A 26817-nucleotide genomic window follows, 5' to 3' on the forward strand; every position below is an offset into this window, starting at 1 on the left:
AACGAGGCTGCCGAAACTGACTATGCCCCTTGACAATTGGAATATCCACTGTAGGAACCCCGTGCAAAAGGTGCACTGAAGGATGACTGTTTGGTACGAGTGCTTTGAAATCTGTGGCTAGCTGGAGTACTACGTGAAAGCTAAATTGCAAACTACACTAGACGGTTGAAATGACCTCTATCATGTCGAGACTTGGTCGTAGAGTAGAAGCCACTAAATCCTCCAAAACGACGAGGCTTCTTAGACTCCCTATCCTTCTTCTCCATCCTATGGATAGGCTCTAACCTCCTAGCAATCTCCACAACTTGCTGAAATAAAGTCTTAGTCTCTATCTCCCATGCCATCCCAAATATGAGGCTGTAGGTGAGTCCATCAATAAATCTACTAACTTTCTCTCTCTCTCTCAGTGGAAACCAATGGAGTTGCATAGTAGGATAACTTTATAAGCCTCATAGCATACTGGTTCACAGTTATATCCTCCTGGTGCAAATGCTCAAACTTATTCCGCAACTCATTCCTGCGGGTTTGTAGGATAAACTCCACCAAGAAGAGATATAATAACTGGGACCGTGTAAGTGGTGTTACGCTAGTTGGACTACTCGCCTCAATAGTCTTCCACCACATGTGTGCTATCCCGGTCAACTGAAAGGTGGGAAAGTCTACCCTATTCGGCTCCACCTAATCCAAAGTATGCAATATTCTTTGACACTGATCTATGAAAACTCGTGCATCCTTAGAATCTCCTCCACTAAAATGCGGAGGACAAAGTTTCTGAAACCTCTCCAACCTCTTCTGCTTCTATGCAGACACGACTAGCCCTACCTCAGGATGAACTGCAACTACTGGTTGTATCGGTAATCACCCAGTGTCTGGTAAACATGATCTCTCTGCTATAGTAGGTAGGCGACTTGAGTGTGGTCGCCTTCCCAGCTTATGAAGTAGCTGGTGTAATCGAAATCAATCTTGTCTGGGCCAAACTCTCAGACATACCTATGAAGTGAGCTTGAGTTTCCTGATGTCCTGCGTAGTGGTAGGCCCCTAAGGTACATGCTCAACATGTCCGAGATCCTTCTTCTTAACTAGAGCTATTAGTGGCTTCATAGTGATTGCTTTTGCAGGGTCTCTAGCTACAACACATGCCTCGCCTTGGCCTTGGCCTCTCGTGGCTCTAACAAGGGGCCCGGTGCCTGCTTAGCTGAGCCCGCAGACTGTGTCCTCACCATCAGTAAGAGAATAGAAGAGTAAATATTTAAACTTCAGGAATAACAAATTTGCACGATAAAGAATGAAATGAAGTGAAGTTTTTGGTAGCCTCTCGAAGATCAGTACAAAGGCCTCTTTATCGATTTGTAAGACTCTACTAAACTTGCTCATGACTTATAGAACCGATGAATCTATGGCTCTGATACCAACTTGTCACGATCCAAATCCCACCAAAGGGGTCGTGATGGCACCCAACCTTCAATATTAGGTAAGCCAAAAAACATTAATAATATAAAGTCATCCAAACATGATATAATAAGACTGAATTAACATAAAGAGTGGAAATAGTGATAGCATGAGCCAAAATAGTAATACACAATACAACCCCCCAAAACCAGGTAGCACAAAGTCATGAGCTCTAAACCGTATACATAAGGAAGTCTCAAATACAATACTGTCTAAATGTGACAACAATATCAACATAAGGGATGGATTCCAAGGGTCTGTGATGGCCATGCAAGACTTCCGTGAATCCATGTGAACAACATATGTAATCACTCTCAAAGTCTGTTGCCTCCAACACCTGAATCAATAAAAACATTTACAACGATATAGTATGAGTACACCACAATTGGAACCCAGTAAATATCAAGACTAAACTCAGTGAGATAGTGATGATGTTCAAATTATGTGATACTCACTAGCCAAAGAACCTGTACAATATATCAATAACTGGCAACAAGAATGTATGACAAAGTATAAAACCATCAATCTCGTTAAAGCATGTGATGATGACCCAACATAAGAAAATCCATTTTCTTCACAAATAAATCATCAAATAGAAATAGAGACATATAATAGCATGTTAAATATGACTTAAAAAGTTGCTGAAATACACAATGAGGTTTCAAGAATACATGTGCATGATCATAAATTCCACCCTTATGCTCCACATTTCATCACAATAACAATATCCACCCTTATACTCCATACTCTGACATAAGATATGATAACAATTTTCATCACCCTGTCTATTATGTTAGCAAACTTTTGTCAAGAGAAGAAACTCGTTATCCGCATCTCGAAAACCAGCCTTAGCTCTCATAGTTGCCTCTCAAAAGTTTAGTCCTTATTTTCAGTGCCACCCAATAGCCGTTGTGACAACCTTTCCCCTACGGAATGTCCTTCACAAACCTGAGTTGTCAGGTCGGTTGGTTAAATGGGAAGTTAAAATTAGCGAATTTGATATTGAATAAAATCCTAGGATTGTGACTAAATCACAATTTTTGGCCGACTTTGTGGGTGATTTCAGTCTCGGGTTACTGCCTTTGGCTGCAAAAGAAGCGGTGATGGTGTCGGGAACGACATAAGAAATTTGGACCTTGTTTATGGACGGAGCTTCCAGTGTGAAAGGGTCCGGGCTCCAGGTGTTCTTAATCATGCCTTCGAGGGAAACCCTGAGGCAGGCCATAAAACCTGTTCCATTGACTAACATTGAAGCCGAGTATGAGGCTTTGATTATAGGACTTGAACTAGCTCGGGGACTTGTCTATGAGGTCATTGAAATCAAATGTGATTCCCAACTGGTAGTAAACCAAGATATGGAATTTTCGACACAGAGGAGGAACATATACAACAGGTTGTAATTAAAGTTCAAACTTTGCTTATATGATTCAGGGAGTGGTCGATCACATATATCCCGAGAGAAGAGAACGTAGAAGCAGATGTTTTGGCCAATTTGGGGTCATCCACGGAGATAAAAGAATTTGACTCCAGTATTATCATTCAACTTATGCATTCTGTACTAGATGTGGATGGATATTGTGAAGTAAATACAACCAACCTAGTTTGGGGCTGGAATAATAAGTTCATCGATTACCTTCAGAACGTCAAGCTGCCTGAAGGCCCAAAGGCATCCCGGGCACTACATACAAAAGTGGCTTGCTACAGCCTCTTGGGTGTACATCGTTCAAAGGCCGGTTGACCTGATGTTTAGGAGCCTCGGAGGTGGTCTACATCATGAGAGAGGTCCATGAAGGAATTTGCTGGAACCATTCCGGTGCAGATTCGTTGGTGCTAAAGTTGATTAGGGCAGGATACCATTGGCCCCGGAGGGAGCAAGATGTAAAGGCGTTTGTTCATAAATGTGACAAGTGTCAGTGCCACGCACAATTAGTACACCAGCTGGCAGAGCTCTTGCATTCTATTTTGTCCCTATAGTTGTTCATGAAATGGGAGATGGATACAGTGGGGCCATTGCCATCGGGTCACGGAAAGGTAAGATTCCTTTTCAATTTAACTGATTACTTCAGTAAATGTGTTGAAATAGGTCCTTACCAAAAGATCGGTAAGCACAAAATGGTCGACTTCCTATGGGAAAACATAATTTTCCGGTTCAAAATACCGAAGAAGATCACCCGTGACAATAGCCCAGAATTCATAGCTCCAAAGTCAAAAAAATTCTTGAAAACTTCAAAATCAAAAGGATTACTTCCTCACCATATCATCCGAGCGCTAATGGACATGCTGAATCAACCAATAAGGTAATTATTAAAAACCTCAAAAAGAGGTTAGAAGCAGCTAAAGGCAAATGGCCGGAAGAGTTACTGGGCATACTATGGGCGTATCGGATGATGGAAAATTCAAGCATGGGAGAGACACCCTTTTCTCTCGTATACAGCTTAGAAGCTCTGATCCCGGTGGAAGTAGGAGAATCAACCTTTCGGTTCTTTCGAGCAGACAAAGAAGCAAACAGTGAGGCATTGCTGGTAAAGTTGGAACTACTCGATGAACGCATGGACTTGGCACACATGAGGATGGTGGCTCAGAAAGAAAGGATGGAAAGATACTATAACCGGAGGGCTAATCTCCACTACTTTAAAGTAGGAGACTTGGCTTTGAGGAAAGTAACTCTGAACACTCGGGAAATCAATACTAGAAAACTGGGTCCGACATGGGAATGTCCCTACCAGGTTTCAGGTATCACCGGAAAAGGATCATACGAGTTGGAGAATCAAGATTGAGTTAAATTTCCAAGAAACTGGAATGTGACTCACCTCAAAAGATATTACTGTTGATGGATCCTACTTGTACTAAAAGTATGTGCTGCACTCTTTTTCCCTTCGACCAGTTTTTTTCCAAATTGGGTTTTTCTAGTAAAGTTTTTAACGAGGCTGCGATAGAAAACATACTGTGAAAGGAGATTCATCAGCAAAGTTAAGACCTTTAAATGACAAGGCACTGAAACAACAAGCCACTATGGGATGGTTAAATAATCTTGGCTCGATGGCAAAGTTCCAAATGGGAAACGAAGCTTGCCATCGAATCAAAGATTATTCAACCCTTCACAACTGTTATTATTCAAAGGAGCAAGACTTCCAGTGTTCCAATTAACATACTTTGCATTCGAATACTGGTGGAAGGATAGTATGAGAATGCGGAAACATGATATCCATGAAAACTGGGACTGTGAGACCCGAGAACAATAATGTCTCATCAGGACCGAGGACTGCACGACCAGCCTCGTAGAAACAACTTGTACTAATTAGACACATGTATTGGAAATTTTTATAGCAATCGAATCCTTATGTACTTTTAAAGATGGAAGGAATAAAATAAAGTTCTTTTACTTTTATCTTGTTGCTTGTCCAAATGATGTATTAATTTTATCAATTGAAAGTTAATGAAAATCTTTAAATGCTTGTGCCGGAATGAATTGGAGACATTCTCTTCAAGAGCACCGTAAACATAAGAGGGCCCACTCTTATGAAACCCTCATAGTAAAGGGTTGGTACCGGAAGAATTTATGCCAGAAACCCAAAAGCTATCGGAAGAAAATACACCCGAAGCTTTATTTAATTCGACGCAAAAGAAATTCACTTTGCGCAATACTTAAACAAATGGCCTTATACATTTATCAATATGCCAAACGACATAAGTACAAAAGGTAAAAACAAAATAAAAAAGATAAATTCTAAACTTCATCGCCACCGAAACTTGGGGAGAGGCATCTACCCCTCCCTCCTCGATAAAAGTGGGCAGGTCTACCGCTGGTGCAGGACATGGCCCTCATCAACATCCTCTTCAAAGTCCTCCTCGGTCCCCAAATACTCGGGTCGGAACTAAAAGAGTCAATTGCGTCCGTCTGAGCCAAGAGACGTTCTCGAGTAGTTAACTCCAGCGCTCAGGTCTTAGTAGACTCATCATCAATATTAATAACGTCCGCTTTGGCCTCCTTCAAGGTTTTACTCCTCATATGGTACATAGAGTATGTCGTTTCAAAGATGGGGGAATTCTCTTAGTGCTGGAGCTTTGCCTTAAGCCTGTCAACCTCGACCAAAAGGCCATCCCGCTCAGATATCATGGCACCAAGGCTAAGATCGAGATCACGGATTGTAGATATATGAACCTTATTTTAATCCATGATCTTCTTATACCTATCTGTCATCCGAGCCCATTTCTCCTAGGCAGCAGTAGCCTCCTCGGCTTTGGAGTTCAAGGTTTCCTCCAAATTATTTGCTTACTCAATAGAGGGAGACTCGCACTCGATAGCATCAAGAGCAGTGTCTTGCGACTCAGCCCACCTAGTTTTAGTATCTTGAAGTTGTGCCTGTAGCTGAGTGGCTTCTTGACTGTGAGCCATCGCCTTCTTCTCACTTTGATGCATTCGGGCCTCAAGCTTGGCCGCTTCAACAACCTTTGCCTCTAGCACCGGGAGGCATGCAACGAGTTGATTCCTCTTGACCAACAGCTGATCTCGCTCGAACATTATCCTTCTTTATAGAGGATCAATCTCTAAAGGCCTTCAGAAGTAAGAAAGTTGGCTTGCAAAACGTCTATCAAGGTCAGAAACCTGATTATAATAGATGAATAAAAAACAAACAGTAAGAGAACAAGTATGGTATCGCTGTCATGTTGCGCATATCATTATTCAACATACACTCCCCCGAAATAGAATGTTTTTTCTTCTTAAATTCTTTTAAACCTAGTGTCTTCAGGTAGTTGGCAAGCTCCACTGGCCTGGACAGTAGATGACACTCCTTTGAAATCGAAAGAGTGACGCTCCTCCTCCCTCGACGATCTGGAGAAGGGGGTGACTAATTGTGCCCCAAATTCCCGAGGTCAGGGGACTGGGGAGGGGAGACATCCTCTTCTCGAGGGTCTGTGGCCGTAGAGGAGATGCAGTAGTTGCTGGTGATGAAGGCACAACTGGTGTGGAGGGAGAGGAAGCTAATGGTGTTATAGGTTGAGGAGCAACTACGATAAAAAGAGTATTGATTATTGGTTGCTCGTCAACCAAAGGCTGAAGAGGCCCGATATTCGACCTCATAAGACCAGAAGCAACAATTGGGACCGGAAAGAGAGAATCGACATTCTCCATTAAATGCATTTCTCCCTAGAGCACTAGGACCTCTCCCTCGGTTGGGGTTCTAACCTCTCCAAATTGAGCGTTCTGTTGAGCTGATGAAGATCTTTATCTCTGTTGAAGGGGGGCCTCTTAATCATTAGCTTCCCCGTCATCATCAATGACCACATTGCCCATCGTCGGTGTTACACCCCATGTTTTCGTACGTGAAAGTGTGCCATAAATAAATGAATGGAAGCTCGGAAATGAGACACAACATTCTGCATTTTCAAACGTTAAAGTTTCGTCGTAAGTTAATCGACGTAAGTTCGGGAATGAGATTATTTTGAGATTATAAGCATCATACTATTTCAAACAAGTGATGAGTAAATTCGTGAAGGTGAGAGGGGAAGAAAGTCAAAGAAAATAAATTTTCGTCCAAGTTTGGCATGTTGGGTTAAAATATGGCCCGAGCTAAAATACCCAATATTTATGGACTAGTGTCATACAAGGTAGCACATGACCATGATAGTAAGGTGTATAAGGTATGTGAAAAGTAAGTAGTATTTTAAGTAAGTGAAAATAGTTCTTAATTATGTGGATAATTGATTAATTATTAGTAATGAGACATTACCTAATTAATTAATAATTGGTGGTGGATTAATTGAACTCTTGGATAAGATTAGCATGCCAAAACATGGCAGCCAAGCACTTTGTTAAAATATGACTCTTAAAGCGATAAAGAAATGTGGGAATGTTATAGTATTAAGTGTCCTAGTCATTAAATGTGGGGCCCACACCATATTAAGCATAAAAAAACCTCTCTATGCAATATTTGAAAAAGGTAATCTTGAGAAATTCTCAAATCAAACACAAGAATATTCAAGCACAAAGGACATGAAAGATGACATTATGAAACATGTAAAGAGAGCAAAACAAGATGCTTTAAAAATTCTAGAGGATGATTGCAATAAGACAGCTACTATTACTTTATGTGGTAGAAGACTTATCTTTAGTACCTGGTCACAATTGAAGCAGATAAATTACATAAGAAGATTTTTGGGCTACGGTTTTACAAATCACATGATGGAAAACAAGTATCTTCGCGAAGTCTTTCACTTTGTACCTGCAGTAACGAGATATAGTGGCTTAGAACTATATAAATCTGAATATGAAGAGGTAGCTGTTCCGATTTGGTGGCTTATGTCCATTTGATAAGAAACGGATTTTCCCCTACTTCGATCCACCGTTACATATTTTGTCGCAATCAACGTGTATTGAAGAGAGTGTCAAGAGAATCAATTCAGGTATGTTAAGGTTACCCTTGCCTTAATTAATTCCGAACAACCCCCAAACCCTTTCATTTGTTACCATATGCCGCCTCTGAATCCCTCCTCTCCCAAATATTCTCTAAAACACCCTCAAACCCTAGCCATCGCCACCCTAATCCACCCTAATCCATGGCCTTCTAAGGTCATCGGAGACCTATACCAGCCTTCTAGGGCTTCTATGTGTTTGGTTATGTGGTCTCATAACCATACTCTGAAGGGATTTGGCCCAGTCTTTGCTCGATGACCCTTCTCTGGTCATCCCTGACCTTTCTCCGGCAGCCATGACCATTCAAGTCAGACCTTTGACTCTCCTAGTTAGATCGGTAACTTTCAAGGCCTTTCTCGTTGCTTTTGGGTTCTTCTGAAGTCCTAATCTCTAAGACCTTTTCGACTTCTTTCAGATCTACCTTAGATCCATGCTTGCCATGAGTTTTTAAACATTTTCCCTTATTTCTTTTGGCATGATTTATACGTCACCAACGAAACGAGCAAATGCACAATTTCCATAAATGACTCTATTCATATAAATACTAGGGGTGTCTATATTCTTGATTCCCCATATGAGTTATTATTATATCTTCTGTCCATGGGTCTCAGAAAAATATATATGTTGAAAAAATGTTTACTTCATGATATTACTTAAAGGCATAATGGTCTTATGACATTCCGAGATATTTTATTAACATACTTCTCATGCATTGCATTCATTTATGCATGTATATTGACCCATGACCAGATGACGTTATATACGCGTATATATTTATATGGGATATGGGAAAAGGTTATGGCATTATATATGCACCACCACCTGATCAGCTGGTATACGTTGATGATTTTTCCCACAGTGGCCGAGATGATATGATGGGATGCCCTCAGAGGCTTGATGATGTTATGAACACATGTGCCTATGCACGACATGACATTCATACGCATATGCATGACACTATGAGTATTTCATTATTCACAGAGTTATTCAGACTTACATGTCGAGTCTTTTAATCCATGTTTCTCTCATGTCTATTATTTACTGATTTTCATTCCTTACATACTTGGTACATTATTTGTACTGACGTCCCTTTTGTCTGGGGACGCTGCGTTTCATGCTCGCAGGTCCTGATAGACAGGTCGAGAGTCCTCAATGGAGGCTATCAACTCAGCGGAAGATGTTGATGCACTCCATTGCTATGGAGTTGCTTATTTTGTCAGTATGATTAGTACATGTATTGGTTGGTACGACAGGGTCAGTCCCGACCTTTATGATAAGTATGTACTCTTAGAGGCTTGTAGAAAGATGTCATGTGTACGTATACTTGTATGGCCTTGTCGGCTATATTTAGTTTACAAATGATCATGTTGGCCTTATAGGCCCGTATGTCACATGTATAAGTTTTTATATCAGGTTGGGTCGTCCTATATTGAGTCTTCCCTTATGTTTATTCTGGTTAGCCCATGACGGCCCATTTGGCCCACTTGCCAATGCGAGTACGATAAGAAAGAGATGTATGTTGGTACTCGGTTGAGTAAGGTACCAAGTGCCCGTCGGGGCCCATCGGTTTGGGTCATGACAGTCGGCTTAGGCATGGCCTTCTTTATTTTCTTATTTTTATTCCCAACTGAGGAAGAACGCTGCCTTTTTGGTTGCTTGTTCTCTAGATGGGGACCCTGAGAGGAATCACCTGTAGCGAAGGCAGATCCGAGGACACCGCTCCAAGTAAGAGCCTGCTGCAACAACCTCGTAGCCTCCGCAGGATCGGTCAAAACCTCGACTTCGGGGCAAGTAACAGAACCTTGTGGGAGTCCTGAATCAAACAAAAAGGTATGATTGGCAAGTTTACTTATGTATTTGTAGAGACGGAAAGTAGAAAGAATCAATTTACCGTGGTTCTTGGCCTTCCACCCATATTTGGGGGCCAACTCCTGCCACCGACGGGTATCTGGTGTAGCAATGTCCAGAATCTTTTGAACCCATTGGTCCAAGCCTTCAAACCTTGGTGGTATCCACCGAGTAGCTGAAATAACGGAAGAAAAATGATTGGTAATGACATGGAACAACCTTTTGCGGAGAGAGAAGTAGATTATAAACTTATGTGAATGACTCTATAATTCGGGAAAAGATGGAGTTATGGCCGGGATGATATCCCTAGTATCAATGACGATAAACCGCTCCATCCATCTACGATCATTGTCATCATCTATGCTGGTAAGCAAAGCATAATGGCCATGTTTACTAAAATTTATTACTCCCCCACAAAAGATTTTGAGGGAGTAAAGTTTCATCATATGTGCCAGGGTTAGGGTTTTACCTGTTTCCGTGCACAACCGGCGCAGGCAAGCTACCGTTCGCCATACAGAAGGGCCTACTTGTGCCAAGAAGGCCTGGTACCGATGGCATAATTCCAAAATTACGGGTCAAGTCCCCCGCTCAAAGAAAACGAGCCTAAGGTTAAGGGGTACATATAAACATACGTAAAACCCTTATTGGTGAAGGTCACCCGCTCCACCAGGTTAGGGGCAATGATGTTTAGGTCATGTCAGTTGCAATCTTCCTTCATAGTAGAAATATTGGAAGGGCTAATAGAAGAAGGATACCTGCTAACGGCCCAAGTTCGAGGGTTCTCAGAAGGGAACTTCTCTTAGAAGTTGTTAACAGTGCTCAAGTACTTAGGTATGATGGTGCTTACCGTAGGGGGATCAACATCAACATCAACCTCTTTTATCTTTGCTTCTCTTCAGACCTCCGACGAAGAGATTACCAGAGTTGTTAAAAGATTTAGTGAAAGAAGCCACAATAGTAAGAAAATGATAGAGTCTTTTTTGAAGAATATCAAAGAGATGAAAACAGAAAGAAGTTAAGTGCAAATAAGAGCTTATGAAATTTTTTAGAAGTGAAAGAGGTAAAATGAGGCGTATAATTAAAGATATAAACAGCTAAAATCGTAGTCATGATTACCTCAAGAACATGCAAAAATATTGCTGAATCGTGGGGCAACAAATATTCGGGGTATTAAATGTGAGGAGACGTTCATCTAATCAAGCGTTAGAGAATGTTCAGAGGGGTTCAGAAAATTTTCCGCCAAGAAAGAAGTCTTTACCAACTTTTCAATGACACAAAGATGTGCCACCAAAAAACAGGGGGACTATTTGTATAGGGTAAAACTGGTTTATATTACATGATCGAATGATTGTGTAACACGTGGAACCGGAGGCAGACGGAAGATGAATCGAGTAGGAACCGAGACCGGAGACAATAACTGTAGTTGGTGTCGGATAGATCCCGAAGGGATCATAATCAACTGGAGCAAAACGAATGTTTGTCACCAGATGAAATTGAATGAAGAATATTCCCTAATATCAAATAGGCAGCCGTTGCAAAGAATTTTGGCATTCATGGCATGCCGTTACATCTTTATCAATGGCCCCCTTTATTGTCATTTAAGAGAGGTTTGATCCTAGGATCTTGTTTCCTAGATATAGCTATATTACTGACTTCAACAACCATGGTAGGGAACACAATCTCTGGCAAAACTTATGCTATACTCCATTCTCAAGCTAAATAATACAACTTTTTTTTCACGCCTATATTGTTCTTATTTTTGTCCTCGGAATCATCGCTCCCAGAGCCAGACCTGCCAGTTCCTTTGATTTTAAACGCTAAGTCTTATTTCTAGTCTAATTAATTTATCATTTTGAATAAAATCGATCAGTTTTCTTGTCTATAAACTACGTAACAAATTCAACTGTATTGTTTTACGGGTAAACAATCTCCTCCATAGTCATTCCACAAATACACACAAGTTTAGACATTTAGTTTGTGAAACAAAACTCTATTTCCTAGTGAAATAGAGGGGGACTTGCGGCAGTTTCTTGGAGGTGATCTTCATCGAATTTTTCTATGCATAAAGGGTACATAAAATTCTCGCTTTATTTTGTGTCCATCACTGGAATTATATCTTTAATTTCCATTAGTAATATTCAAAGTGCATGTAAGCTAAGTGCTTATATCACGGATATCTGATCGTATCTTCGCATTCGCAGGTAGCTCACAGAAACTGCAATTAAATGCATGAACGAATTTATACACAAACATAAAGCTCCAAGGTCGTTGCTTGCAACACTGTGGTGCCTGTAAGTTCTTTGGAGTACCATATCCAACTTACGGGGATAGCTCAGTTGGGAGAGCGTCAGACTAAAGATCTGAAGGTCACATGTTCATTTCACGCACTGCATTGTTTTCATTTTTTAGGTTTTCTTTTTCTAAATGTTTTTAGGTCCGAACATTCCAACTTTCCAAATATCTTAAATCTACATATTTCGGTAATTCTTGTCTTTTAACTCTTCCGCTCAGGGGCGAAGCTATTTTGGTTGAAGGGTGGTCAACTGATCACCCTTTGCTCGAAAAATTATACTACATATAAAGTAAAATATTACTTGTTATTGATTAAAAACAAACTTTGAACACCCTTGCATAGCCCACTGGCAAAGGGTGTTCAAAATTTGAACACCCTTATTGAATTTCCTGGCTTCGCCACTGCTTCCGCTGTTTACTATGATGTTCCGACTACTTTTTAATAGTAGGGACGGAACCAAGTTAAAATTTCTAAATAAAATTTCCATCAAGTTAAATTTCTAAATGCAAATAAAATTATTGCACATGACCTTTTCATCAAAAGGCCCCAATGAGTGTAAATAAAAATGCATTTATTCTAGAGGTTGTTTGGAGTATATAAGTGAGAACACGAGATTCTCGGATGAGGTTTTTATATTGATGCTATTTACGTATTTGTTCTGGATATATGTTTCTAAGAATGGGTTTTTAATCACTGCGAATAGAAGCCCCTATAGCTCAGTTGTAGAGCGCGACTCTTGTAAACTGGAGGTCTGTAGTTCGATCCTGCATGGAGGCAAATTAAAAAAGACTAGTTTTCTGAGTGTGGTTAATTTTTGGCATATGGAACTTTAAACTCACGAAAAGTTTCTTTCTACTTGGCTCTCTACTAAAGACAAGATGAATAGAATCAATGATAACAACAACAAAGCATTAAGAAAACTAAAACCAAAGAATGCAATCAAATATTATATAGTAACATCCACCCAAGAACAAAAAGATACCATGCTAATACTGTCGATCAGAGAAAACAAACAAAAACGCTAATTGTCCACCCTAATTCTCAATCTTCACATCCTTATATCAAGGATCATATCCTCGGTAAGCTCTAACGGTGTCATGTCCAGCCTGATCACCTCTCCCCTATACTTCTTTTTCCTACCTCTACACTCCTTATATCCACCAAGATCAACCTCTCACACCTCTTAACTGGGGCATATGTGTTTCTGCTCTTCACATGCCTGGACCATCTCATCCTCGCCTCCCCCATCTTATCCTCCACGTGGGAACTCCAATATTTTCTTGAATAACTTCAATTCTAATCTTAAGTAACCTAATATAACCGCACATTCATCTCAACATGTACATCTTCATTTCAGCTATTTTGGTTAATTTTTTACATATGGAACTTTAAACTCACGAAAAGTTTCTTTCTACTTGGCTCTCTACTAAAGACAAGATGAAAAGAATTAGTGATAATAACACAAAGTATTAAGAAAACTAAAGTCAAAGAATGCAATCACACATTAGATAGTACCATCCACCCAAGAACAAAAAGATACCATGCTAATACTACCGATCTGAGAAAACAAACAGAAACGCTAACCGTCCACCCTAATTCTCAATCTTCACATCCTTCTATCAAGGATCATATCTTCGGTAAGCTCTAACGGTGTCATGTCCAGCCTGATCACCTCTCCCCTATATTTCTTTTGCCTACCTCTACACCCTTCATACCCACCAAGGTCAACCTCTCACACCTCTTAACTGGGGCATCTATGTTTCTGCTATTCACAAAAAGATACCATGCTAATACTACCGATCAGAGAAAACAAACAGAAACGCTAACCGTCCACCCTAATTCTTAATCTTCACATACTTCTATCAAGGATCATATCCTCGGTAAGCTCTAACGGTGTCATGTCCAGCCTGACCACCTCTTTCCTATACTTCTTTTGTCTGCCTCTATACCCTTCGTACCCACCAAGGTCAACCTCTCACACCTCTTAAATGGGGCATCTGTGTTTCTGCTCTTCACATGCCTGGACTATCTCATCCTCGCCTCCCCCATCTTATCCTCCACGTGGGCACTCCAATCTTTTCTCGAATAACTTCATTTCTAATTTTAAGTAACATGATATAACCGCACATTCATCTCAACATGTACATCCTCATTTCAGCTACTTTGGTTAATTATTTGCATATGGAACTTTAAACTCACGAAAAGTTTCTTTCTACTTGGCTCTCTACTAAAGACAAGATGAAAAGAATCAGTGATAACAAGATCAAAGTATTAAGAAAACTAAAGCCAAAGAATGCAATCAAACATTAGATTGTACCATCCACCCAAGAACAAAGAGATACCATGCTAATACTACCGATCAGAGAAAACAAACAGAAATGCTAATTGTCCACCCTAATTCTCAATCTTCACATCCTTCTATCAAGGATCATATCCTCGGTAAGCTCTAACGGTGTCATGTCCAGCCTGATCACATTTCCCCTATACTTTTTTTGCCTACCTCTACACCCTTCATACCCACCAAGGTCAACCTCTCACACCTCTTAACTGGGGTATCTGTGTTTCTGCTCTTCACATGCCTGGACCATCTCATCCTCGCCTCCCCCATCTTATCTTCCACGTGGGCGCTCCAATCTTTTTTCGAATAACTTCATTTCTAATCTTAAGTAACCTGATATAAGCGCACATTCATCTCAACATGTACATCCTTATTTCAGCTACTTTTATCTTCTGAACATGAGAGTTTTTGACTGGCCAACACTTCGCGTATACGACTGCCCTGCTCTATTTGTATAAACTCTTTAAAACACTAGCTTTTTGTCTTTGACCATCGTTTTATCTTTTGAGTACTAATTAGAGTAGGTAAGTACAAGTTTTATATAATAAATAATTTAGTACTTCCTCCGTTCCAATTTATGTGAACCTGTTTGATTGAGCATGAAGTTTAAGAAAAAATGAAGTCTTTTTCGAATTTGTGGTCCTAAACAATTCAGAAAGGGGCTCAGAGTATTTGTGTGGTTATAAAAGCTTTTCATTAAGGTTAGAATTGTAAATTTAGGCTAATTGTTACCAAATTTAGAAAGAAGTCATTCTTTTTGGAACGGACCAAAAAAGAAATATGTTCACATAAACTGGAACAGAGGGAGTATTCATTAACAAACATATTCAAATTTAACACTGTAGCACCTTGTGATTAACCCCAAAAACCAGGAGTATAATACACAAACCTCAAGTTTGGAGGATATATTTTACAACCAACCACGTTTAAGTGCTTCCTTTTATGACATACTATGATAAATAAATTGTCCGTATAAATATTTTACACTATCAGTATAGTTTCCATGAAATAACACATTTACGACTTTTTACCAAGAAACCAATTAAATGCTTAGCATAGATTTTTTCCTATAATTACCTTATAAGTAAATTAATGTGTAAACTCAATGGTTCTCCTTAATAAGCTCCCATTAATAAGTTTATTGTTCAACGCTTCCCTTTTTCCTTTTCTTTCTCTTTACCTGTCAACATGAATGGTTTATCGTTCACATCCCTACATTCTCCATCATGTTCGCTGTCTGTCCATTTCTTCATAACCTATAAAAGCAACCTTTGCACCTCTGGAATTCCGAAGTTGTGCAGTGTTTCTCTTATCACCTAGAGAAAATACTGCAATTCTCAAAGAATAATCAACCTAGATCTCTTTCAAAATCAAAACATTTCATAAATATCTAAAAAAAAAAAAGAAGAAATGGCACGTCAATTGATTGTTCTTGCTCTTTTCTTTGTTGCTTTAGCAGGATTGGTCTCTGCTGCCACGTCACCAGCAAGCTCACCATCATCATCACCATCATCATCCCCATCTTCATCCCCATCATCATCCCCTGCGGCTGCACCTAAGAAAAGTGGAAATGCACCCACACAATCACCCAAGTCATCATCCCCTGCATCTTCACCTAAGGCCAGTTCACCATCATCCTCTACTTCTGAATCTCCAGATTCCTCCAGCTCAGCAGAATCACCTGAGGACGAGGATTATGTCTCATCTCCCCCTTCTCCTTCTACTGACTCTACCACCGCTGACTCAGCTCCCACACCAAGTGCCACATCAGCTGATCAGACACCCACGTCAGCCAGCAGTGCCGCCACCTTGAAGGTTTCCTCAGTCTTCGCTGTTGCAGCTGTTGCTGGATTCTTCTTCTAAGATGTTAAGGGCATACTTCATTTAGTCATCTGAGGGTTCTAATTGGTTGAGTTATTCTTTTGTAATACATTTTCAACAAAATTTCTACAGTCATCAGATGCCTCATATAGATGATGATTTCTGTTTTAATAATTACATACGTGCCATTCGTTCTTCTCTTGAAATTACAAGAATTTTTATTTTTTATGTTTTTGTACATGCGTACTGTTACGTGGCGCCTCCCTGATTTTCTTTGGAAGGGCAATGTAAGGCTAAGTAATCGATGTCAGTGCGGTTGCTGTCCGCCAATGAGGTCCCCTCCGCACGCTAGACTAGATTGTTAGTGCCGTGCGGAAAAACTAATGTCACGAGCAATTGCGGAAGCTGAGAGAGAATTGAGTTTTGAATGATGATGATGATTTTATTGATGAATAAAATGCTGATTACAAAAGATGCGGTGTCGAGGGGGAGAGACACCAGTACAGAAAATTGATTGCTTGAAAATGTTTGATTGCTTGATCCCCACTAATAATACTTAAAAAAAATAAACAAAGTTACATGACTAGTCCTAATAAAGCTGTAGAAGCACACTGAATGAAAATGATGTAAACTAGCCTATAATTACAATGAAAAGGACTTAGGTTATTACAATGTAGAACCAAGTCCGATGGCAGCAACTTTGTCTTGCGGGTCAGGGTCTGCGCGCGCGGTGCTGTGGGCGCGCGCGACACTTGCTGTGTTGGCCTGAGGCTAGGCGCTGGTGCTTGGCATCAAGGTCTGTGCGCGAGACGTTGCTGGAATGGGCCTGCAGCTGGGCGCTGGCGAGGCATCAGGATCTGCGCGCGCGGCATTGTCAGGGCGCGTGGCGCTGTTGTCATTGGCCAGCCACTGGGCGCTGGCGAGAGGCATCGGTGGGACGACAGAGGCGCATTCGCGCTTGTCACTTGGCGCAGCCAAGACCACGGGGCCGACCATGGTGCTAGGCATTGTGAGGCTTGCTAGGCCGCCATGGGGCGCGACCAAGGGGTCATGGGGCGTGTCTGGAAAGCAGCCCATGACATTCTCCCCCACCTGAATTGGCGCCGTCCTCGGAGCCTTATGATTATGATGATGATGATGATGATTCTAGTGGTTGTTGGATGGGAGGTCTGCGCCCCTTTGTCCTTTGAGCTTGATGTTGTAGCGATGCAATGATTTCATGCGGCTGACATGGAAGACTGGATGGATCTTCCACCAGGATAGAGTTTTCACCTGGTTTGTGGACTTCCCAATGCGTTTTTCAATGGGCAGGGGTCCGATGTATTTTTGTTGCAGGCGAGGGTCATGGGTCCTCTCTGCAAACAAGTATTGTTTTGGGATGCATAGCATTACTTTGTCCCCTGTTTGATGTTGGTCAAAGCAAAGATTTTGTTCGGTGAATCTTTTTGCCCGCTCTTGGGCTTTGACGAGATAGCTCCGCACTATCCCCATGTTGCGCTCCCATTCGCTCGAGAAGTTGGAAGCTCGAGGAGATTTCGGCATGGCTGATGCATTCACCATTTGCGGGAGAAGCGGTTGCTGTCCAGTAACAATTTCAAAAGGACTTTTGTTTGTATGATGGCTCTTTTGAGAACTGAAACACAGTTGAGCAACATCCAAAAGCTTCACCCAATGCTTCTGTGATCCGGTTGCAAAGTTGCGAAGATATTCCTCCAGCATGTCATCGAACCAGTCTGTCTCGCCATCCGATGGTGGATGGATGTCTGAGTTGTGACTCAATGTTGACCAAAGCACCTGAAGAGATGGGTCCAAAAGTTGCTAGTGAAGCGTGAGTCGCGCCTACTAACAATGTCTTTGGGCAGGCCCCAATGATTGACAATGTGCGAGAAGAAGAGCCGAGCTGTATCTTCTGCTGAGATGTTCTGCGGGGCTGCTATAAAGGTTGCATAGTTTGAAAACTGATCTATGACAACCAAGATGGATGCAAGATTACCGACTTGGGGTAATCCCGTGATGAATCTGAGGGAAACACTTTTCCATGGTCTCTGAGTGACATGTAATAGCTACAAGGGTCCCGTCTGTGATGAGTGATCCGACTTGTCCTTGTGGTATGGCTGACAAGTCTTCACACGCTGAGGAGCGTTACCAGTCTTTTGAGGTCGATGACATGATGGCTGATTGTTGCTGTGAAGGGTAGCCGGAACCAGGGGTTAATGTCTGTTGACTACCTTCTCAAACTTCATGGCCGAGATGTTTTCAGCGGCCATCTTTATGGGAAAGCATGGTATGGTGCAGGGCTTGGCCCCGTTTCCCCCCAACATTAGGAGCATGTTGGCATATGACACTGGTATGGTGTTGGTCTGCCTCATGAACTCCAAACCCACTATCATGTCGAAGTCATCTATGATTGCGATGCGCAGGTCGATGCTTCCTTTGTATGGGCCAAGTTTCACTGGGACATCTGTAGCTGTTCCACCCAATACCTGGGGTGGCGAGTTGATGGCCTTGATGCGACCTTTGCTCTTTTGCACAACAAGGCCCAGGCGCTCTACTTGAGTTGAAGCCAAGTAGTTGTGGATAGCACCCGTGTCTATCAATGCGTGAAGGGGCTTGCCGTTCACTTTTAGTTCGACGAACATTAGGGTCCTCGCTTGTTTAGAAGGCCTCTCTTCCATCTTTTCCATCCCTTTCTTGGTGATTGGGACTGATATTTTCTTAGGAGGACATGCACTGGTCCCCGCTAAAGCATGTGGGATAGAGCCAACAATTGCATTGAAGGCGCCTACCTGGTCTGATTCTGTTGTGTCTGATGCATATGACTCGTCCTCGACAGTCTGATGAGCATTGATCTTTATGTTTGGGCATTTATTGTTCCAATGTGCCCTGCCACAATGACGGAATTCTGAGGGAGGCTTTCTCCCCTAATTGTTGTTGATGGATGCAACACTGTTGCTGTTGGAGGGAGGAGTCTTAGTTTTGGATGTACTCCGATCTCCCCCACTTTTGCTTGGGCCACCATTGCTGGGATGGTTCCCGTTGAATACCCCTCGAACAGACGGCTGGGGCCTGTCGTTATGAGTTCCCAAATGATAATCGCCAAGACATTCTGCAGCTTGAATGGCCTTAGGCAGGGTGTCTACCCGTTGTCTCTATAGTTCCATACGGGTATGAGGTTTCAAACCTTCTATGAATGCAAAGAGTTTGTCTTTGTCCCCCATGTCGCGTATGTTTAGCATGAGTGCAGAGAATTCGCGCATGTACTCCCGCACTGATCTAGTGTGGAGGAGCTCCCGTAGCTTTCTCCTTGCGTTGTATTCCACATTTTTGGGGAAGAACTGCAGGCGTAGGGCTGCCTTCAATTCATCCCATGTCTGGAGAGTATCTTCACCGGCCTTGATGGCTTCGTATTTGACCCGCCACCAAAGTTTGGCATCGCCCTGAAGATACATGGCAGCAGTTGCTACCTTTTTGGATTCTTCCAAATGGCCCACATCATCGAAGTATTGTTCGATGTCGAAGATGAAGTTTTCCACTTCTTTAGCATCCCGGGATCCGTCGTATGGCTTTGGCTCCAGTATCTTAAGCTTTTGTGGAATGGGGGTGAGGTTTGCTGCACCCCTGATGTGGTTGTCGCCTCCTCGAAGTAGGCTCTGTAGGGCAGCATTGACAACATTGAGCTTGCCTGTCAAGTCGTCTATGGTTTGCTGCATGACAGTTAGTCTGTCTGCCTCTTGTTGCTGATGGGCTAAATCGTTGGCACGCTCCTGTTGGAGGTCCTCAAATTTGCCATGAATATTGGCAGTTTCAATGGCTGCCGTTTGTCGGTCATCCACAGAGTCACGACTGATGTTTGCAATGTCGTTTTCCGCCTGCCGCATTCGACAGTCCAGGTCGTCCAACCTTTGCACTAGGTTGTTGTTTTGATCAGGCACCGTATCCACGATGGGTCGTAATCGGTCAACCGTCTCTTCTAGGGATGCTAGGCGCTCCCCATGATTCACCATGGTCAGAAATGGTGATGATGGCAAATGTGTTCCCTCGTCCGATGTCGAGTCTTCGTTTGTACTGTTACGCGGCGCCTTCATGATGTTCTTTGGAAGGGCAACGTAAGGCTAAGCAACCGATGTCAGTGCGGTTGCTGTCCGCCAATGAGGTCCCCTCCGCACGCTAGACTAGATTGTCAGTGCCATGCGGGAAAACCAATGTCACGAACAATTGTGGAAGCTGAGAGAGAATTGAGTTTTGAATGATGATGATGATTTTATTGATGAATGAAATGCTGATTACAAAAGATGCGGTGTCGAGGGGGAGATACACCAGTACAGAAAATTGATTGCTTGAAAATGTTTGATGGCTTGATCCCCTTAATAATACTTAAAAAAATAAACCAAAGTTACATGACTAGTCCTAATAAAGCTGTAGAAGCACACTGAATGAAAATGATGTAAACTAGCCTATAATTACAATGTAAATGACTTAGGTTATTACAACGTAGAACCAAGTCCGATGGCAGCAACTTTGTCTTGCGGGTCAGGGTCTGCGCGTGCGGTGCTGTGGGCGCGCGCGACACTTGTTGTGTTGGCCTGAGGCTGGGCGCTGGTGCTTGGCATCAGGGTCTGTGCGCGAGGCGCTGCTGGAATGGGCCTGCAGCTAGGCGCTGGTGAGGCATCAGGATCTGCGCGCGCGACATTTTCAGGGCACGCGGCGTTGTTCTCATTGGCCAGCCACTGGGCGCTGGCGAGAGGCATCGGTGGGGCGACAGAGGTGCAATCGCGCTTGTCACTTGGCGCAGCCAAGACCACGGGGCCGACCATGGCGTTAGGCATTGTGAGGTTTGCTAGGCCGCCATAGGGCGCGTCCAAGGGGTCATGGGGCGTGTCTGGAAAGCATCCCATGACAGTACCCATGCATGTTGAAACTTCTGGCCCGATATTTTTCTTAGTAAAAAAACCAAATGTTCAACTGGGCAGTTTCAAGAAAAGAATGTGGTCATTCATGGTTCTGAACAGCACCATACTTTTCTTGAATGGTTTGGTGTCTTTACAGAGCAATTTCAGCTTCAGATCTGTATACTTCTTTGGGTTAAAACCCCAAGTATCTAGGTTATATTACAAGCTTAATTAATTCCTGGCTTTGCTTGCATGCAGCGCTCTGCAAATTAAATAACTTGATCAAATATCAACACTTGAATCCGAGATAGCAAGCGCAAATGTCCCTTTTTTTATGGTCTCCAAAAGAGGCCCTAGCTAATGATCATTTTGTTCTTTTTACGCTGAAATGAAGATGAAGATATGGGTTCTCAATTATACGTCATAATAACAACTGCGAAATATCTAATGGAATAAAAATGTTCATGCAGTTCCCTTCCGTTTTGTAAACTTTTTTGGGAATAGTCATTTATTACTTAAAGATTATATTAAAATATCAATGCTCTTAGGTGTAGATGTTCTTGGAGGAAAAAAGGGACCAAATTAGTTATTGTGGTATTTCGCGGTAAATACTAGTTTAGGAGACTTATGGATTTCTCCTTCGCAGAAGAGGACATGCAGCAACCACAACTTAGGTCACCGGTCATTTGGAATCCTCATAAATGTATAGGGTAAAATATGCTATGTTAAGTAATTGCATAAGAGGGTGATACGTAGAACCGAAGACAAAGGATCGCAAAGACCGAAGACAATTGTTCCATTTATTGTCGGAAAAAATGATGCTCATAAAGATACAATAAATGCATGCCATCCGATAACATTTAACAGAGAATATTTTACAGCATTCAATACACTGTCTGTTACAAAGAATTTGACATTCATGCTCACCGTTACACATTCTTCAATGACCATCATAATTGACATTAAAGAAGGGCATGATCCTAAGACCTTGTTCGATCCCTAGGTGCAACTATAAATAGTGAGCCTTGTTATCGTTGTAAATGGCACAAATTTTCTAGCAAACTTATGCTATAATCTATTAAGAGCTTTATATAATTTTACCTTCTTATTTTTTTATTTCGTTACTGTCGTGCCTGGAAGCCTTGCTCCCTGATGATAGGCTATAATTACGTATTTTAATCACTTATTACACTCTAATTTACTGCACTTTAATTGAGTTTGAACTTTAACTGCTAGTGTTTTGCACTAATTGAGTGTTTTATGCCTTGTAGGAGTAATTTTGAGATATATAGATGTTAAGGAATGAATTTAAGTGATTTGGAGCTTCGAAGTTTAAGAAAAAGCAAAAGAAATTAAGCTGAGATCGTGTTCGGGGATCAACGAATGATAATTAAGAGCGAACGAAGAATCGAGTAGGTATACTGCGTACTGTCTAGTAAATTGCACATAACATTTTGCTTAAAACTCTATTTGGGCTCCACAATATATGGTTGGAAAGATAACTCAAATAGATACAACTTTCATGTTTTACGTTTTTCCAAATTCCAAAATAGGGTGAAAAGTGCGCGTCACTAGCGCGACCGCGCTCAGGCCGTGCTCGTCAGGCAGAATCAAAGTGGATATGTGCGGTCCAAGCGCGGCCGCGCATGTCCTGTCCATAAAATGTGTCTTTTTTCGCGTAGGAGAAGGTGTAATTGTTTGGGCCCAACCTTACTTGGTATATATACATGGAAAAATAATATTTTGAGGACCTTTGACATATTTTTGACATAATTTAGACCTAAGATGACAGATTTGAGACACAGATTCGACCTAAAGAGGAAGAGAGACAATAGGAGCAAGGGGGGAATTCTTCTACGAGCTTTTCCTTTCTCTTCCTATTTTTCATTGTTGGTTATGACTTTTAGTATTGTAGTTTTACATACTATTATGAAGAGCTAATTTGTTATCTAGGGTTTTGATGAAACCTTTTGTAGGATAAATTCTTGTTATGTTTTTATATAATTGAGCCATAGTATTTTCTCTATTTGTTCAACTATATTATTCTTGTGGTTGATTGAAGGACCCTCAATTAGCTGTACCTATTTAGTATGTATTACTCAGGAGAGAGTGCATATTTAGGTAGTTGTTGAACAACATCACTCCCGACGTATGTGAGGAATCAATAACCAAGGGTTTAAAGGTGGGATTAGGGATAACGAAACCTTGGGTGCGATCTAAGTGAGCTGTAATTAAAGCCAGCTAGCGTAACTCGGGAGAGTATGTCTAGTAAATTGTTGTAATTACTCGGGAGAGAATTACAACACGCAGAACGCTCATGATCAGTAGAGAATACCTAGGCGAAATTATAGAAGATATAGCCGGAAGGATTCCGACAATTGGGGAAATTATAACTCTAGACCTCCTTAATCTTTTCTCCAACCTGTAGTATCTTTAGTGTTAATTTATTATTTTAATTTGTTAGTTAGTTAGGTAAACACAAGAATCTTGATATCTATAAGTTAGGAATTGTTCAAGCTTGTATTCTTGGTGATAGTAAACAACTGTAGCTAAGCTTTAGTTCTCTGTGGGATTCGACTTCGAACTTGTAAACCGAATTATATGTGCAACGACCGCTTTGTCCTTTTTATAAGGCATAGTTGGGCGTGATCAAATTTTGGCGCCGTTGCTGGGGAACTAACAGTGTAGTTGTAGTTGTACATATTTCTTGGTTGCAAGTTTGAACTGTTATTTTTATTTTCGTGTATTTGATTATTTATTTATTTTTAATTTTTTTAATTTTTGATTTGAGAGACAGTCATCTTGGAATTATGAGAGTTTTGATGTTGGTAATTCTACTTTTGATCCTCGTAATGCACATTATGGCGGAAACCACGCAGGTCAAAATTATCAAAATATTCCCGAGAGCGAGTTATATACACCAACTCAATCTTATGTGTGGGATGTGTGTGATATGTGTGGTGGTCAAGATGGTCACTTTCATGGTTGTGCTTATATTTCTTATCTTCCCCCAACCCCTTACTTTGATAATTTTTCATTTTCTTGTGAAGTTAATAGGAACAAAGAGCCCAAGTATGAGGACCTGAAAGAGATCAAGGATATGCTAAAGTGCCTTATGGAACAATATGATGAGATACAACTGCGGGTATAAAGGCAATGGGCAACTATTCACAACTTGGAGGCTCAAGCGAATAAATTAATTGAACCTTGTAAAGCGCAACAAGTTGACATTGTGGATAGTAGCAAATATGAGTATGAATTAGCTGCAGAAATTGCCATTATACTGGAGGATTTAAAAAAATATGAGGATGAGCTAGAGGAGAAGGCCAGAGTAGAACACCAACAATCAATCAAACTAGATTTTGAGGATGCCGATATTGTAGAAGAGATACTAGAGTCAACCAAGGATATTGAGGATACATATTTAGTTGACTCTAGTGTAATTAGTGTTAAAGGATGTTGACAATCCCAATGTTTGTGTAGTTGAGCGCATTGGTTCACACTCCAAGCATTTTTCCACATTGTGTATGGATGATGATATGGAAATAGAGTCGTCCGAGCCACTTGAGGAGTCAAGGAATGAGGAACAAGGTGCCTACATTCTGAAATTCTTCTTGCTAGAAAGTTGGGAATACACATCTCATCTATAGGCCAAGAAGTGCAGCATACTACATTGTTTTATTGGGCTAGTAAGATTCGTTCCACCACCCCAGGAGCATGATCATAGAGCAGAATCAAAACTTAGGGTCCAATTCATAAGTTCAAAGTGGAGGCAAAAAAATGGTTCATGTTGTGTCGTGACGTTAAATCAAGTGCTTGTTGGGAGGCAACCCAGCTTTACTACTTTCTTTTAATTTTTTTATTAATTTTTTAGTTTTATTATTTTTGTAGTGTCTATTTCTAGTTTTTTTAGGAGCATGAAAAGCAAAGCTATTGGAAAGATACAACAGCAAAGCAGATGGTTGGAACTAAGTGTGAGGTACCCCCACGAAGGACCAAGCCTAGGGGAAGTCTAATTACCTCATGAGCTGCTAGTGCTTCGGCCTTTGGCCTACTAGAGAGTTTCTTTTACCCTCTTATTAGTTATGGTGTGATTGGGGACAATGCACAATTTTAAGTGTGAGGTGAGGAGATTGTATGGATTTCTATGCTACTTTAACTGTGTTAGTTTAATTGAATAATATTTCTTTAAAAAAGAAATTAGACTTTTCCCGATGATGGATATCCTAGAGAATTTTCTTGAGGTATTTAAGTCTAAAGAAAAAAAGATTTTCTTTGTAGGTAGTGTAGTAATTCCCTCTTTGTTTTTCTTTGTGCCGCGGTTCTTTTCCAAGAGTTTTATTTGAACCGGGTGTAGTTAGTCTTTTTTTAGGAATAGGAGCCAATGTGTTGTGTTTTGAAATGAAGCAATATCTTTTGACTTTGTCATACCCTGAGAATAGTGAGTACTTTGGTTGTGACACTTAGGCTCAGTTTTTGACTCTTGTATAAGTACCTTAAATTGTATGATTTTAACTTTGCTTAACTGCTTTGACTAGAGTGTCTTGATGATCCAATCTTGAGTGAGTCATGTGCCATGTTCGTGTGAGGTTTGTTGTATTTCGTGCATTGCATTTGATGTCTAGAACTTGCCCCGTTTGTTTGCAAAGTGAAATAGTAGTTTTGTTCAGCTTTGGAAGTGATATAGGCGTCTTTGTTGAGCCATATATATATTTTACCCACCTAATTATTATGTATCGTAGTTAGTCCCTTTGAACCTATAATACTGTTTCTTTGGCAACCACATTACAAGCCTTAGCCAATTGTTTAAATTAACCATCTATTTGAACCTTTTCACCTCTCATGAGCACTTGAATTATTATGAATTTTGTAAAAGTTAAAGTGTGGGGTGGTTGGTTTGGCTTTTGAGTGGAGCTAATGAAATAAGGAGAAAGGTGCATTGTTTTGAAAAAGTAAGAGCCACTTGAATTGGAAAAGAAAAAGAAAAGAAAGAATAAAAAATAGTTGTATTGTTGCGAAAAATATTTCTTGATAAGTGATGATTCTTGATGTAATTGTGCTTAAAGAAGTATGTGGTAATATACATTGATGTGAAGGTGGAATTTTGGTTTGACATGAGTGTGGGGTTTTCAATGTTAAAGTATATGTATCAAAGTGCTTAGGGAGGTGTAGTCACTCTTATATCTAAATGTATCCTACCCATCCCGTAGCCTACATTACAACCAAATAAAGTCCTACTTGATCCTAGACCGAATGAGCTCAATTTGTAGAGTAGTACACTATGGGAAGCCTATGGTGCATCTTTTGTGGCATATGAATGTTAATTCTGAGAGTGAGTGAATTCTTTTTATCTTGAGTTCCTAATTGTTCTTAAATTGTATTGTATGTTGAACTACTCTCTTTTGTTGTATGAGGGCACTTGATTCATGAAGGAAAGGTAATGTCAGTGACCTTTATGTTAGAGTAAGTGGGTGAGTTGTGAATAATGCGTGGTACGTGTGAGTCAAATCATGAGGTTAAGCTGTTACGCTTTTCTGCTTAGTCTATTTTAAATATTCTTGGTGTGATGAGTTAGAAGAATTATTTAAAAAAAGGTCGTGTCTATATAAAGTGTAGTTTGATTGCTCGAGGACGAGCAATGGCTTAAGTGTGGGGTATTGATGATAGGCTATAACTATGTATTTTAGTCCCTTATTACACTCTAATTTACTACATTTTAATTGAATCTGAGCTTTAACTGCTACTGTTTTGCACAACTGTGTTT

At 40.9% G+C, this 26817-nt stretch overlaps 1 protein-coding gene and 1 long non-coding RNA gene across 2 annotated transcripts in view; both read left to right on the forward strand.

Annotated features, from left to right (window-relative positions):
* LOC142176407 (uncharacterized) overlaps positions 1 to 14828 on the forward strand; it is a 32994-nt gene extending 18166 nt beyond the window's left edge. Inside the window, exon 3 of the long non-coding RNA XR_012704981.1 lies at positions 11914 to 14828. This is a non-coding gene — a long non-coding RNA (uncharacterized LOC142176407). The remainder of the gene's footprint in view (positions 1 to 11913) is intronic.
* A 787-nt stretch (positions 14829 to 15615) lies between these two features.
* Positions 15616 to 16392, forward strand: LOC107813865 (uncharacterized). Its single transcript, XM_016639178.2, has one exon. It carries the CDS (start codon positions 15754 to 15756, stop codon positions 16204 to 16206), a length of 453 nt encoding a protein of 150 aa, XP_016494664.1. The 5' UTR covers positions 15616 to 15753; the 3' UTR covers positions 16207 to 16392.
* Positions 16393 to 26817: the final 10425 nt, after the last annotated feature.

This window comes from Nicotiana tabacum, chromosome 22, assembly GCF_000715075.1.
Source record: "Nicotiana tabacum cultivar K326 chromosome 22, ASM71507v2, whole genome shotgun sequence".
Classification (NCBI taxonomy): Eukaryota; Viridiplantae; Streptophyta; class Magnoliopsida; order Solanales; family Solanaceae; genus Nicotiana; species Nicotiana tabacum.